Below are 14958 nucleotides of genomic sequence, written 5' to 3'. Positions count from 1 at the left end.
CAACGGTCGAAAATCCCCAGGTGAGATGAGACGGCGGGTTGCTAACCTTGGGTAACTCCAGCCCATAAAGTGACTGCATGTGCTATAAGTCCTGCAAAACCCCAGATGCTTTTTTCGGCCATCTCTGCCGACGGCGGCGCTGGGTTGCGAGGGATGATTGTAAGCGGCATTACCGCGACTGACTTCCCGCCTAGACCGCCATACGAGAAGAGGTGACTTTGTGATCCTGAAGGAATAGGGCATCACACCACTACCTCCCCAACAAACACACTAATGATGCGCCTCTCAAGCCAAACGGAGACATTATGTGTATTCTTCCCTCACCGAGCATCCCATGGGTAAGTGCAGAATCTGCCCCTACCCGCCCTGTGTGCCCGTCACCGACCCCATCGTATCATGGCGGCAGCGTGTCGCCCACCCCATCGGCGCTCCTGGCGCAGAATCCCTTACTGTTGTATCCATCCGCTGTGAACCGTACCACAGGAATTCCACGAGAGGCAGCCCGAGTACGCACTATAACATAGTAGTAGCACCGATACCCATCTCCTCATCACAGAACAAACAAACGCTCGGCTTCCCACCTACGCGAGACAACCCCTCAATATGCCCCCTACTCGTACACCACATAACCCCCCTCCCCCTTACATAGAACCTCCCCTCCCGTCCAGAAGCCTTCCCCCTTCGCCCCCTCCCTCAGCAACCGGACATCAGCGCTCCCGACCCCTATTCCCCTCCCCTCACCGACTTTTGCCCTGCACTCAGCACAGCACAGTAGCGGCACACTACGTGCAGGCAGGCGCCCCGAATGGAGGGTCTCGCGTGGCATCCCTCGCCAGCGCCGCGGCGCCGCACCGCACGGCCTGCGCATCCATTCCGGACTGGCCTCGCAGCGGCCGTGCACGCGCCGCGCAGTCATGATGGTGCACCCGACGAGCCATCTGTTCCATGGCGTTGGTAACTCCTGTAAGGGCTGCACCGTCCCTCCCGTTGCGCAACAGCGCCCTTATGCGGCCAAACTGCGGGAGAACCCCTTGCTGGCCTTCGCCGGATAGGGTAGTTTGCGAAACTTGGAGTGTGTGTGCCTGCTGGACGGGAGGGTGGTTGCTGTTTTGTTTGTTACCAAGGTAGGTTCACGCGAGTCGCGCGCTGCATGTGGCGTGCGATCGGCGACAGGTATTTGTATTTGTGGTGGGGGGGAGTGGGAGAGGGAGCGGCAGATGGCGTGCAGGATGGATTGGTGATGGGGCGGGGGGGATTGGCGTTGGCTGGATTGTTGTTTGCCGGTTGGATTGGGTGCGATGACTGGAACGAGCGCGCGATGGACGGGCGAGGTGGCGGCGGTGGTGAGGGGCAGATTCACTAGTCGAAGTAGCCGTATGTGTGTGTGCTATTTGGTGGTGGGACGGGCTGGATGGGGGATCTCTGGTCCTTTTTGCGGGTTTCTTTCTTCTTGCCCCACTGCGTCCTAGTGGCGGGGTTCGAGGCGCAGCCGATTAGAAGGTCATTTCTAACTTCTCAGATGAGGCGTGGTGAGGGGATATGGGACGGCTTGGTGGTTGAGGGTTTTACTTCGCGGATGCATGATTTATGGCATCTACAGGTCTACGAAACTATTGCTTGGCAGAAACACTCGGAGCCTCATAAGGCTTTGGATCAGAACGTCAGTGGCTGTAGTTGAAGATATCATCGAATCACAGGTTTGCTATTGCTCTTCTCTCATAAAGTTTAATTCTATGGTTGATTTCGTTGTCTTTCTCACTTCACCATGTGTGAACTACCAGGACACGGCGCTCCTCCCACAGCGCAAACCTCGCAGTTACTCCTCGCTCTCCCTCTAACAGAACACCCACGACACGGCCACCTCCGATGATTCATTGTTGGCAGATTTGTCAAGATTGCACCTTCTAGGCCTTGACTGGGACATGGTAGGAGCTGGCGAACTGGAAGCGGTCTCGTTCTAGCCCTTCTAGCCTAGGTCCGCGGCCATATCGCGCGGGGTTTGTTTAATGTTTGATCCGCGATGCTTCCAGACACTCATATCCACCATGAGCTTGCGCATCGGTGAGCCTGGTTGGGTTTTTTCGTACAAATATACAAAGTCCACAAAGGGAAGTACCGGCCGATTCGTGTACCTAGCTTTCATCTTGTCGGCGATGTAGTTTTGGAGCTGGGTAACCGGGAGATAGTCTCCGAGGAGCCAGCCGTCGAGCAGTTGGCGATGGCTTGGCTTGTCTTTGATGTACAGATCCGAGAGCGTTAGACCCTGTTCCTGGCATGGATCCTCCCTGATCTTGTTGGTGTACATCCACTCATTAGATAGCCCCAAGGTTTCAACGGACACATCCTCCAGAATTACTTCACCACGAATTGATTCTTCAAATTTGCCCTCGAGTGCCGCCTTGAAGAATGGCGAAGTAGCGCAAAGCAGCTCCTTGTGCATTCCAAATCTCTGCTGAAAATGACAAACACAATTTCTTGCGGTCGCCTGTGATTCCTTAGTTCTTGTGGGTGGTGACATAGATTTGTTAACATGACTTGCCAGAACAAGGAGACCTTGCGGGGCTTCTTAGTGGCTGCATCGGTGCCTGGTTGGCCCTGCACAACAAGAGAAGTTTCCGTGTTCGTATCCATGTTTTGTTGCTTGTGATAGTTGATGCAGTGGGATGTAGTGAGATGTATTTGTGGTGACAGAGTTGGCAAGTACCATAAGATGATTTGCGGGTGAGTTGCGTTGTGAAGGGAGGGCGAGCAGAGGTAGTTTTTTGGGTCAAAAGTGAGGTTGTGTGTATGCACCCAGCTAATAAGCGGTACTGTGGAAACGCGGTTCTTTGTTCTTGAGAACTCCACGGCTGAGAGTAGCGACAGAGATATAGTAAAACCTCCATGTAATGATCCTGTAGATAAGGATATCTGGCTATAAGAGTTGAGATCTCGGCCGTCCACTGCAGACTACAAACACTTCACGAGACTGAAGCGACGACACTTCGCGGCTCTAAAATCACGGGATGAACAAATAATGGATGGAATATGATGTGATATGATACTACGCTAGAGGCCCAAGTAACAAGCTCGTCCTCTTCCAATATTCCTGGGCCGACTTGGTGAGCCTCTCGTTTGATGAAGGCGTCAAATCCACTTGTTTTGTCAAAGACTTCTCGAGGTCGACCAATTTGTCCTTGGACTCGGGCGTGCCGGACACCGACAGACAGAGCCGGAGAACGACGGTGTCGAATAAAGTCTGCACGAGAATATCTTTAGCAACGACCACAGGATCGACAGCATCCCCAGCAGTACTATCCACAGCTTTATCCTCGGACTCTGCCTTCTCAACCGTAGTTTCGTCATCAGCATTATCTCCATCGCCATTGGTCTTCGGCGCCTCCTTCTCCGCAGACTTCACATCTGCGGCCATATTACTCCCCAGCTCATCACCCATACACCCCTTCAACACGTCCACAGCCGCCCGACTCCATAAGTCCCGTCCAACACCCGCCATAGCCGCTGTTACCGCATGCAGGAACTTAAAAGTCCACGGCGAGGGGTAAATCGGCAATTCAGGCTCCCCCTCCCACAGCGCGCGTCCCACGACGCGCTTTCTCGCTCTCAAAGCAGCCCGGTATGCTGGCACCGTCTCGGACGAGATCTTTGTGGCAAGAGCCTGGTGCATCTTCGGCACGAGCGAAACCCCGAAGGAAGAGAGATCCGTTTGTTCGGGCAGCTCAGCTCGTAGGCCTCGAAGAACGCGGAGGATGAATATCGTGGTATCACCTACGTGCTCGCTCTTTTCGTAGGTGCTGAATGAGGCTTCCAGCTTGGTGTGGAAGGTGCTGAAAGCTTGCTCCAAGTTCGCCTTCAGGCGTGATTGGAGCTGTTCTGGGTCTTCTTGGCTCAGTGATCTTTGCCTCTCTTCGAGCACATCTTCATCCTCTAGGCTGTCCAGGTCGTCGTTCCATTTCTGTTTCTTAAGTTGGTCGATTGCCGTCGCTACCTCATCTACCAGGCGTTTCCATTCTTCGTACGACTTGATGACTCTTGAGACTGCGTTATCCCTTCCATGGACATTGTTCACAATTGCTTGCTTGAACGCCACGGCGCCGTTGCCAAGCCCCATCTCCAGCAGTTTAGCATCCCATAAGCCTCCTTGCCGCTCGACGCCTCCAGATGCAATGACTCCCAAAGCTGCCTCGACCTCCGTGTTGACGAGATGCAACCTGTCAACTCTGGCTTCCAGTATTCCAACCATTCGCTCATTAACAACCTTTCGTAACCCATCAAGCATCACGGACGAATCAAATCCCCTGGCCTTCCCTCCTTCAGCAACCCACTCTTCGAAAGCCTTGGTCCTTAATTCGGCCACAGCGCTGAAGTTCTGGACTGCCTCTAAAAGTTTCTCGAAGCCCTCCAGGAATACTTCAGAGGCCTTCTTTGCCCATCCCTTTAGTGTTGCGACTGATTGCGGGCCATCCAGATCGTCATGCCGGATATACGGCGTGAAGTATGTGATTTCGTCTCCAAACCACCTCTCGCATATATCTAGTCTCAGGCCTTCTAGCTCCCTGACACCTTCATCTTTCAGTAAATGATCTCCTTTCAAGTTTAAAAGCGCATCAGCTAACCGCCTCGGCACCAATGCCTGCACATCAACCAAAGTCTTGGCCAATAATCCCAGCGCGTGTATAATATGCTTTTGCATTCCTCCCTCGCCCAGATCTCCCTCTTCCTGGATGTCAAGAGCGGTCGACATTGCGGCACCCCTCACATGCAGGAATTGCCTCAGCACATCCCTCGCGCCCGAGCTTGTAGCCAGACTGTACGCACACAGCGCATTCACCAGCTCTTCTCTATCCCCATCCAGGTTCTCCATTGCCCTTTCCACGGTTCTCAGTAGACGTCGTCGCAGAGACCCGAGTTTCCTCTTTAACTCCGCAATCACCGCTTCCTCGTCCTCGTCCTCGTCCTCGTCCTCGTCCTCCCCGTCATCACCCAAGCTCTTAACTAACAGTCTTGAAAGCACTAACGTCTTCGCCGTCGTCACCAATCGCCTTCCTTTCCTCACTTCCCCTTCCCTCCCTCTTAGCAATCGTCCAATGGCAATCACACAGCCTCCAAGAACCTTAACCCTCGCCGCCCTTCCTAGCCTCCTCTCCGCATCACCGTGTCCCGCCCTTGCCCCCAGCTTCCCCAGCGCAGCGACCCTGTGCCCAACAACAGCCACCCCGCATCCATCCGCCACGCCACCAAGTTTCGCCTCCACAACCTCAATGTCGCGCCGCATATCCACAATCATCTCAGCCGTGCCCAGCAGCTGTCGGTACGAGCCGCCCACAAGCGTGCGCAGGCGCGCATTCTTCTCATCGAGGGATGTGTGGAGTTGGCGGTGCAGCAGGCGGACTGTGGGGAGGGGCTGCTTGAAGACTTCGGCGGCCGTGGCCGTGCTTAGGTCGGGGGTGGAAGAGGCCATGGCTTGGACGTCGGGGGGGTAGCGAGTAGTTGTTGGGCCGTGGTGGGGGTTTCACGAATTGCTGGTCTAGGTTATGAGGAAATTTCAGTGTAGCATTGGCCGCGCATTTCGAGTTCTTTTCACGTATGAACCATGTGGGCGAGTTCAAGGTAGTTTGGGAACAAGGTAAGGCGGATAGATGCTATAATCTACCAAGCTGTTATGTTGTTGTTATCCCAGTGGTCCCCTTGGTCCGTGCGCTACTATTATAGCCTCACCGAACCAGAGACTTCAGCCTCGCCTGCCAATATCAACTTGCCTGTGGCCTCATCGAGAAGCTTCAGGTGTAGCATTTGGAGAATATCGACGCCTCCGAGGACCCATCGGGGCTGGGAGTACTTTTTCAGAGAACTGTTCTTGAGCTGTCTCCGAGTTTAACTTTCAGGCGATAAGTATTGGAAGAGACGGAAAGATTCTCAAGACTTTCCCAACATAGTGCGTGATTTCTGACTTAGATGTGGGTGTTGACATATGAAGGAGATAGTCACGGTGCTTCGAAGAATGCGTGATCCTATACTCTCGAAACGACTCGCCAGGCTCTGGCACAGCAGTAGATTCCGCAGGTGCCAGAGACGTGTTTGATGTTCCTATAGGAGCTCCAGTAGAGCCTTCCATTTCGTCGATGGGGCCTCGGCTTCCATATTACAGGTGGCAGGCGATGGCTCTTGTTCATTCCACCTTTGTATGAAGATAATTACAAGACTTCCTGTTATCTGTATTCTCGCAATGTTATATAATTTATGGATTCACTTACCTTTGCTCTCAGCCTTGCCAACAGGCACAGTATGAATCAAAGCCACTTGCCGCTTAAAGGATGATTTTACGAAGAAGCGAGGATGATCTTGGGGCGCAGCAACGTGAGTAACCAAGCCAGCAGCCGCGACATCCCGCCTCGTTCTACCACACAGCTCTGCGAAACAGTGACAGCTTTGGTACCCGTGCCTCGCAAGAGCCTAAATCAATACTGTGCATAATAGCAGCGATTGCCAGGATGGCGTTGCGACAGCGGTTAAGGCGCGAGTATCGGAAGCTTGGCAGTCTCGAAGTATTAAGGGACGGTTGTGTTGCATTATCACATTCGGGGGTTACGAGTCCACAAAGCAATTATGTAATTTACTAACTGGACTTTGTTTGATGAATATGTCACTGTATTGAGTGACTGTATGCCTGTACTGAGTGACTGAGTTGCTGAGTGACTGAGCGACTGAGTGGCTGAATATATAAATTTCGATAAATACCACAACATAGTAATATCGAGAAGTGAAGTTCTTATGCATCGCGGTGGGTATATAGGCCATCATGGGCAAATTAAAGCAAACCAGCCGCTGCAAATATAAACAAGTATGCCTTCATGATGAAGCCACAGCCATTCAGCGAGCCACCCTCGTCATGCACATTACCCCCGACCCACTCCACCAACACGGATGTGTACCGTCGGGCTGTGCGGGGCGTCCTGCCATCAACTCTGAAATATCAAAACGGACCGAATTCATGTCCACAGCCAGATCTCTGGGTGGACATTGCCGGGCCACCAGATTCTCGTGAGACATCGCCTCAAAGCCCATCTGTCTGTTTATCCGCCAACACCCCACATTGTAGTTCTCGATGATCCGGAAGCTCATCAATCCAGTGAGAATCGGGAGGATGAACCTTTCTTGACCACGGACCTTGTGTCTTCTCCTCCGGAGCTGGTACATGTCGTATTCAATCATTTTCCAGGTCTGCATGTCAAGTCCCAGGTGGAGTATTTTCGGAAGCTGAGCTGGAGGGAGTGATTGCAGAAATGACACCACCACCTTGGATTGCTTCTTGATGCGCAGCGGCACCTGTCCCTCCCTGTTAACAAGGTCTCTCTTCTCGAATGTGAGAAATAACACATCGATATCAAAGTTGAACAAAAGACCCCTCCTGGCCGTCGCATCGCCGAATGGTGATATCTCGTACACGCGCCTCATAATAGCGCTGCTTTGTTTGCACGCGAGGCTCTGCGCTGGCCACTTCGTCGGGGACCAAATGCGCGTGAACTTTGGGTCGTATTGGATTTCTACGACGCGCGATTCAAAGGAGAACTCCCATATCAGGTCTTGCACGAGAACCGGGAGCTCGGCAAAGCGCGGGAACTGGTGGGGGGCGACTGGGTGAAATGCGTGGGCGTAGTAATCCCCAAGGTGGATCTCCTCGAGCGAGAGCCTGTTGAGTTGTATCATTCGGCATCTTCTGTCAGGCTGGGTGTGGAGCCCAGTCCTTCCTGACCAAAGGGGGCTAGCGGAGACGTTCATGACTCGAAGCTTTGTAGTGCCATCTTTAGCTGGTGATTTAAGCTTGATCACGGTGCCCTTGATAGTTTTATCGAGAGTCGTAGCCGGGAAGGCCATCGTAAAGTTGAAAGTGGCGCGGCCGAACCTATCCACTGATTCCTTGTCCACACTTGGGAAGTTACGCTCGTTGGATTTCCCAAAGGTCATGAACTCCGCGTCGCTCAAGCGTTGCATTATCTCTTGGGGGTGTGTTTTGAAGGCTGCCTTAAGGATTGCATGCGATTTGAATGTGGCTGCTGTTTTCTCTTCCTCAGATGGCTGCTGGTATGTTTCCAATCCCGGAATAACTCTATCAAACACGTCTCTCTTTATCGCCGAGTACGGCGTGAAGTATACTGAGGGATTGAACCCATCGGATCGTCCTCGTGCCGACGTGGTGGGATTTTTGCCTTGCCTTGTCTCCACTCTGCCGCCTGTTATCATATCCTCCACATCTGAATCCATTTTCTCCACGAGCTCTTCATCCTCCCCCAAATCCATATCATCCGCGAGATACCAAGGCTTTTTCGCCTCCTCATCATCCGGGCTGGGCTCTGGTAGTCCGGCAGCTTCATACAGCGTCTTCGTGGCGGCGGCCTCCATGCGTTCTCTGAACCTGGCGGCATCTCTGTGCTGACGCTGGTGTTTGAGAGATTTGACTGCTGGGTCGATGGCTTGATGCTTCAAGTATGCTTCAAGACAACCGTCAATTGTTGCTCCGTCATGAAATGTCAGCTTTCGAATCCGCTTTACAGCCTCTCGGACTGCGGGATCAACATCCTCGATGCATCTTTTTGGTGGCACTGTGACGGGGTATTAGCCATATTGTAAAGTGGTATCAATCCAAACTCAGAACTTACTCTTGAGGTAGATGCAAGCGTTGAAGCTGCCCGTGAACAAAGGAACAAGTAGTAAGAACAAATCAGAATAGTTGGAGTAGTATGAGACGTGAATATGAAGTTTGATTTTGGAAGGTCCATGTCAATGAATTAAAGGGGATAACAGAAGGGTGTGTGTGAGGTCTGGGTTTAGATAATTAACCGATGAAGACAAGCGATTAATTCCTGTGAGGATCTTAAAGAACAGAGACTGAGATATCTCTCGCCTGGTCAGCGCCTGTGGGTTGTGGAGGCCGGATGAGTGAATTTGCATCGAGTTGGTAAGGACCGGGGCTGGCGCTTCACGCGTAGCTCACGGGGTCTATTAGAGCCACACGCCAGGAGAGTAATTGCCATTCGCTTGCTTCTTGAGAACATCCGAATTAGAATAGCAAAAACAATTTTCGCCTATAACTCCTGAATTCACCTCGAAGCCAGACAAACCTGCATGCCAAGCCAATGACTATCCCCAACTCCTCTAATTGCGCAGATACCCTCCAAACATCAGCGAGCATATGAGCTAATATAATACTTTGCAAAGTTAGAAACAGCATCCTCATTTATGCCAGCTTAAACTCACCGTGAGGACAGATTCTTTTGCCTCGGGGTCTTCATAGTTCGCCAGGTACACATAAAGGATCAACGCATGGTTGTCCACAAAACCTATAACAGATTAAGGTCAGTAAACACTCCAATTTATCATCGGACAACAACATACAAGCAATAACCTTCCCACCCAGCCTCCCCACACTAAGAACCCGACTCCAATCCTTCCCATCAATCCTCACCGTCGCCCACGCATCCGGACCCGCAGCCCTCATCTTCTCCGTCGGCAAATCATCCACATCCCCCTCAATATGATTCGGCTCCAAATCCGGATTCGTCAAATCATTCCACACGCTCTCAATATTCAGCGCATCCGTCGTAATACTCAGTTTCAAACTCCCATGCATATTCGCACTCAACTCCAACTTTGGCGTATTAGCAGTACTATTCACCGCCGCCGCCGTATTCGTCGTCGTCGCAAACGCGAGCTTCGTGAACCGGTCCGAAATGGCCTTGAGTTGCAGCAGCGGCGGCAGGAGGATGTGCACATCCGAGTCCCGCACTTTAGGCTCGTGGATCCCTTCCACGCCCTCGGGGGAAAGGACGCGGATGGGGATTTCCTGGGTGACGATGGTCTCGCGCTCGGCGGCGCTGCGGGAGTCGAGGCTCTCTTCGTGGAAGTCGTCGTCGGCGAAGGGGTCGTCGTCGCGACGGTTGCGGAGGAAGCCATTGGTGTTCCCGGCGCTGACGGTGTTGGTGATGATTGTCAGGGACAGGATCGCGTCGCCATCTCTCTTGGTAAGGCGCAGGGATGCGGATGTGGCATTTTCGGCGGATCTGAGGGCTGTTTGGAGAGGTGCCAGGGGAAGCTCTATGTTGATGGTGTTGTTCTCGATGCGCGATTGGACTGAGTACTCGTAGAAGAGAGAGTCAATTGAGATACAGCTGCATGCATGTTAGTTATCTCTCTCTGCTATATAGATTTGAAGAATCATACGCCCAGACCTGCGATCCCTGCTCGGGGATTATAGTGAACCGCACATTTTCATCATCCAGCCTGACCCAGGCAATCTTCCCCAGGGTCGCCAGAGACGCCGTTAACTCTAAAATCACGTCAGAAAGGGTACATAGCTAAAATCGGGACAGGATAATTACTGGAGAATGTCTTTATATTCCTCAGAGAGGTTTTAAACCTCATTGTCACGGCTAAGGGGACGATGAGTCCAGATGTGACGTTGGCCACAGCCGCGATAGGCGCGATATGTTTAATCCGCCAAAACAGACAACGACACTATCACAAAAAGTTCCAGAGCAAACCACATCATGAAAGAAATTGAACTACGATAACTCCCGTATAATTTTCACAGACTGCATAATTCATAGTTTGGAAATTTAAAATTATCCTCTGCACATTATAGTTTCGCGCATGACTTTCCAAGTATATACATGACTTTGCGACCACATGACTCTAATAGCATATAGACGATAGCGGGCAACCGTCTCACTCCTCGTCCAGAACATTTCACTCGCATTCAAAATCTCCCGCGAAGTAGAAAAATTAATAAAATCATTCCAATGTAAATTTCATTAACTAATTCAGACATCTCTTAATATCCTCGCAAACACCCCAAAAGCATAATTAAGAACCTCCAATGCCCATCCTCGCAAATGCAGAACAGTAAATCATGTAAATTAGATCTCTCTCTTTCATCCCCTTTCAAATCCGCTCATTCAAGCGGGATAGACGGTGGCCATGCCGTTGCTTACAAAGCGTAAACTGGGTTAGGGCCAATGTTGGGGAAGTAGGTGACGAAGTTAACATCGTTGAATCCGAAGAAGGCATCCAACTGTCTCGGGACATTGACAACAGTCATAACAGCAAATCCGTACTGCTTATTGTATCCCCATGAGATGACCCAGTCGACCTGCTTCTGGCAGACGGCGGTGTAGAAGCTCTGGGTTGGGGCGCCCTTTTGGGTCAGGTAGCAGTTGGTCTTCTTGGAGCCGTCGTTCTGGTTGATCTGGAAGGAGTAGTTGCAGGTAGAGATTTTGCTGGTTTGGCAGGCTGGTGCGCGTTAGTCTTTTGTTCAGCTGCGTAATGGTGGGACGGGGGGTTAGAACGTACTCCTGTGAAGTCCCTCGACAGTCCAGGCTCCAAGGTTAGCGGTGGCAGTGCGGCCGATAACAGCAGCGCCCGCCGCCTTCTTCTTCTCCCACGTCTCGACAACCAGGGAAGGAGAAGTGTGATCCGGCGTCACCACCGATCCATCAGTGAGCTCAGCAGCAGTGTATCCAAAGAAACCATTCAGCGACGTCTCACGGTTAACCGGGACAACCACGAAGAAGTTTCCAGGCTGGTCGTACCCGACGTTAACGTAGACGGTCGAGTTAGCCGCGCAGTGCAAGTTGGAGGGGGAGCTCCAGCGGGCCTTGCGCGTGCTGTCGGCGATGTCGGCGAAGTCGCAGGCGTCGACGCGGCCGGACTTGTTGTCCTTGAGGTTGAACTTGTAGTTACAGGTGTTGGCGGTATCGTTGCAGGTGCGCACGAAGCCCTGGAGGGTCCAGGTGCCCTCGGCGCGGGCGGTGGTGACGGCTGGGGTGGCAGCGGCGAAGGCGGCGCCGGCGAGGGCGAGGATGGAGGAGTAGTGCATTTTGAAGGTGGTGGTTTGGCTGGTATGAGAGCGAGGGTGTGTTTGTGAGAGACTGATGAGACTTTGAATGCTTGACGCAGAAAAGAACATCTCAACACCGGACGAGCAGCTCGCCTTTATAGAAAACAACCCTCCCCATCACCAGGGCGCCGACCGACACATTCCCCTTCGGGCCAACCCCGCCAAGCCTCGTAACCGTACGTACGTACAGCAGCATTTACATCAATCCCCGTTCCACCACGCAGGGAAATCATCATCCCCTCCATACGGGCTCCGTCCTTCGCTGCCCTGCGCCCTCCGCCACAGCGCCCCGAGCTCCCGCCAGCCATATCAGCAAGCAGGCGCAGTGGATCAGCGCTGACATGGCTGTTAGCATCGTCGCACCCAAGCACGGGCACTGACTGCCTCTGCCAGCAGGAATTCATCACTGCCGAATGAATAGCTCATGGCGTTCCGAGAGAAGGTTGCATCGTCTCCGCTCCCCGCTCGCCGGCAACTCGTATCCGCAGATCAGCTGCCTAGCTGCCTACCATTCACAGCTCGTCTTACGTACGCCGAGTCTAGCTCCCTTTGTATTCCCCAATTACCCTAGCGCGGCACGGGAACGGCAACAGCGGCCCCATCGTCGGCTTAGGTGAGAGAGAACCAGCAAAAACCAGCAAAATAAGCTTCCGCCTCTTTCGTGACGTAGTGCGATCGGCGTTGATTACGAGATCGCTGCTGTCAACGCCCATCTAAGGTAGTTTAGCGTCGGAGGCGCCAGTAGAGATCTTACCCCTTTGGGGGTCAGGGATGGATTTAGAAATCGCTGGCCACGAATGAGGTGGGCGGGTTGGTGTGATGTGGGGATGTGTTGTTCAGTGTTCCCCAAATAGTATTCGAATAGTATTCGGGGTTTTCCCGAATACTCGCCATCTGGGAGTATTCGGCGAATACAGTCAAACCCTTGTTAAGACGATGGCATCCGTAGCAAGCATTTCCATCGTCTTATCGTATATATCGTTATATAGAGTAATATTATGTAAACCACCTATCTAACGTAACCTGCTGCTGTGACTGTGCTCGAATAGCCTCAATGGCTGTTTGCAGCCGCTCTAGTGCCCGTATATGCCCCCGTTAGTAAGAGCATCCTGGCCTTCAGAATACTCAATCAGTATCTGGAGGGCATCCTGGGCCTCCTTTGCCGTAGGCGCAGGCTGCTCAGGCTGCTCCTCCTCTTCGTCATCATTTTGAGAGTTCTGATGCCCAAGTTGCCCCTCTATTATCTCCTCAAGTAGTTCTTCATCGGTAGTCTGTCCTTCCACCGCTCTAGCCTCTTCCACAGGGTTTAGAAAGTTCGAAATAGCCATTGAGTCTGTAATTGATGCTGTAGTTATCGCTTGGTTGTAGAGTTCTTGTATTCCAGTAGGCATCGTTATTGTTGGAAGGCTAATTGGATTTGAAACAAGTGTAGATTTCCGGAAGCAGTTGTATATTGTAGTGTTTGAAACTTCTGTATTCCAAGCACAAATAATCCAGCGAAGAGCGAGTCGAAGATTCATAAGTTTCTGTGGATCTTGATTTGAATCAATAGTGTCGATTATAAACTGAAGCCAATGTTGTCGATAATAAGCTTTAACATTTTGAATAATTCCTTGATCAAGAGGCTGGAAACGACTGGTACTGTTAGCTGGAAGCCAACAAATGCGGATATTAGGGGGAGGAGGGTTAAGCTCAGCCCCTGTATAGTGTGCTGAAAAGCTGTCCATTGTTAAGAGTATTTGCTGAGTAGTTCCAATATGCTGATAAAAGGCTTGAAGCCATTCGCTCATAAGTATTCCAGTCATCCAAGCCTTCTTATTCGCTTTCCATTGTGCCCCCATTGTTGGTATATTGATTCGTTGTAGTGCTCGAGGTGCTTTTGCATGGCCAATTGCCCAAACAGGGAGTCGGTCTGTTCCAGTAGCGTTGACGCAGAAAACCAGGGAGATCCGAGTCTTATTCTTCTTCACACCAGATTGGAGTTGCGATGACAGGCCTCGTGATGGCATCATCTTCCAGAAGAGTCCAGTTTCGTCCATATTGTATATATCCTCTTCTTGAAACTCCCCTGCTATTGTCCGTAGTGCCCTTATTTCTTCCTCGACGTTTTCCGGAACTGATGCTGCCTCTCCAAACCACTGTCGTGATTGTATATGATGCCGCTTTTTGAATTTTTCGAGCCAGCCAGTAGAAAACGATGGGCACTCTTGGCCAGCATATTCTGGCAGTCGTTTCCAGATCTGCTGTGCCTTCTGCTGTACTCGTGCGGCCCAAAAGTTTCCACAGGGTTTGTGTGTAATAAGTGGGGCGTGTAAGTACTTGGAGAAAATGCATGTACATACTCTACGTACTTGTACTGATCTACCCACGAAAGTTGTTCCCCCCATTGACTGCAATACACCGCTCCAACTTGTCCTTAAACGAAGCACATAATTGTGTAGATTTCCCATCCATTTTTTTCCCCCATTCTTCCTCAAGAAATACCCGTGCATGAGCTCTCTCAAACTTCCCTCCGTTTAATGGTGTATAGCCATCAACCTGATCCTTGAGATAATCAAAGGCATTTTCAATAGGGTGCAAATCGGGAGAGTTTGGAGGCCAAAATTTCACTCTATAGATTCCCTCCTTCTTCATATAATCTTCCAATGATCGGTGAGCCTTCAAATGAAGACTTACATTATCATCCACAAACCATACTCGTTTTGTAGGATGTAAAGCCTTTACTTTTCGAAAGTAGGGGAAGAGAAGAGGAATAAGAACCATCTCTCGATATAGAAACCAATCAATCCCGCCCTTTGAAACTTCTTGCCCTTCTGATTGCCGTCCTCTACTCCATGTCTCTATATCTCCAAACTCTTGTGAAGCAACTCGTGCCTTTTTCCATTTGCTTTTGCCATTCCGAATATCTGCATTTAGAGTTTCCATATATCCGTACTCAAGAGTTCCAACTGTTGTTGCTCTAACAAGTTCATTCTCTGCTTTTGATTTCCAATATGCATTTATCTCTCGTAGTTTCTGCACATGTATCTGCTTCTCTTCTATACTTTCAGGAATCCATGAACGAG

The 14958-nt window shown here is 51.3% G+C and overlaps 6 protein-coding genes across 6 annotated transcripts; 1 reads left to right on the top strand and 5 right to left on the bottom strand.

Moving 5' to 3' along the window:
- Positions 1-276: 276 nt before the first annotated feature.
- VC83_00424 (uncharacterized protein) lies at positions 277-1144 on the top strand (the record flags this gene model as incomplete). Its single annotated transcript, XM_024464118.1, has 2 exons — positions 277-338; positions 650-1144. The coding sequence occupies 2 exons, from the start codon at positions 277-279 to the stop codon at positions 1050-1052; spliced, it is 465 nt and encodes a 154-aa protein (XP_024328753.1). The 3' UTR covers positions 1053-1144.
- Positions 1145-1966: 822 nt separating this feature from the next.
- On the bottom strand, positions 1967-2518 carry VC83_00423 (uncharacterized protein; the record flags this gene model as incomplete). Its single annotated transcript, XM_024464117.1, has 1 exon — positions 1967-2518. The coding sequence occupies one exon, from the start codon at positions 2516-2518 to the stop codon at positions 1967-1969; it is 552 nt and encodes a 183-aa protein (XP_024328754.1).
- Positions 2519-3043: 525 nt separating this feature from the next.
- On the bottom strand, positions 3044-6317 carry VC83_00422 (uncharacterized protein; the record flags this gene model as incomplete). The annotated part of the gene is made up of 1 exon (XM_024464116.1): positions 3044-6317. The coding sequence occupies exon 1, from the start codon at positions 5459-5461 to the stop codon at positions 3044-3046; it is 2418 nt and encodes an 805-aa protein (XP_024328755.1). The 5' UTR covers positions 5462-6317.
- Positions 6318-6870: 553 nt separating this feature from the next.
- VC83_00421 (uncharacterized protein) lies at positions 6871-10419 on the bottom strand (the record flags this gene model as incomplete). Its single annotated transcript, XM_024464115.1, has 7 exons — positions 6871-8600; positions 8658-8683; positions 9170-9195; positions 9256-9338; positions 9394-10166; positions 10219-10324; positions 10377-10419. 7 exons carry the CDS (start codon positions 10417-10419, stop codon positions 6871-6873), a joined length of 2787 nt encoding a protein of 928 aa, XP_024328756.1.
- Positions 10420-10589: 170 nt separating this feature from the next.
- Positions 10590-12497, bottom strand: VC83_00420 (uncharacterized protein). The gene is made up of 2 exons (XM_024464114.1): positions 11347-12497; positions 10590-11286 (listed from the first exon to the last, which is right to left on the bottom strand). The coding sequence occupies exons 1-2, from the start codon at positions 11960-11962 to the stop codon at positions 10985-10987; spliced, it is 918 nt and encodes a 305-aa protein (XP_024328757.1). The 5' UTR covers positions 11963-12497; the 3' UTR covers positions 10590-10984.
- Positions 12498-12966: 469 nt separating this feature from the next.
- On the bottom strand, positions 12967-13284 carry VC83_00419 (uncharacterized protein; the record flags this gene model as incomplete). Its single annotated transcript, XM_024464113.1, has 1 exon — positions 12967-13284. The coding sequence occupies one exon, from the start codon at positions 13282-13284 to the stop codon at positions 12967-12969; it is 318 nt and encodes a 105-aa protein (XP_024328397.1).
- Positions 13285-14958: the final 1674 nt, after the last annotated feature.

This window comes from Pseudogymnoascus destructans (genome assembly GCF_001641265.1).
Source record: "Pseudogymnoascus destructans isolate 20631-21 unplaced genomic scaffold scaffold_1, whole genome shotgun sequence".
NCBI classification, from domain to species: Eukaryota; Fungi; Ascomycota; class Leotiomycetes; order Thelebolales; family Thelebolaceae; genus Pseudogymnoascus; species Pseudogymnoascus destructans.
Note: the sequence above shows the minus strand (reverse complement) of the source record. Positions and strands in the feature narration are given on the sequence as shown.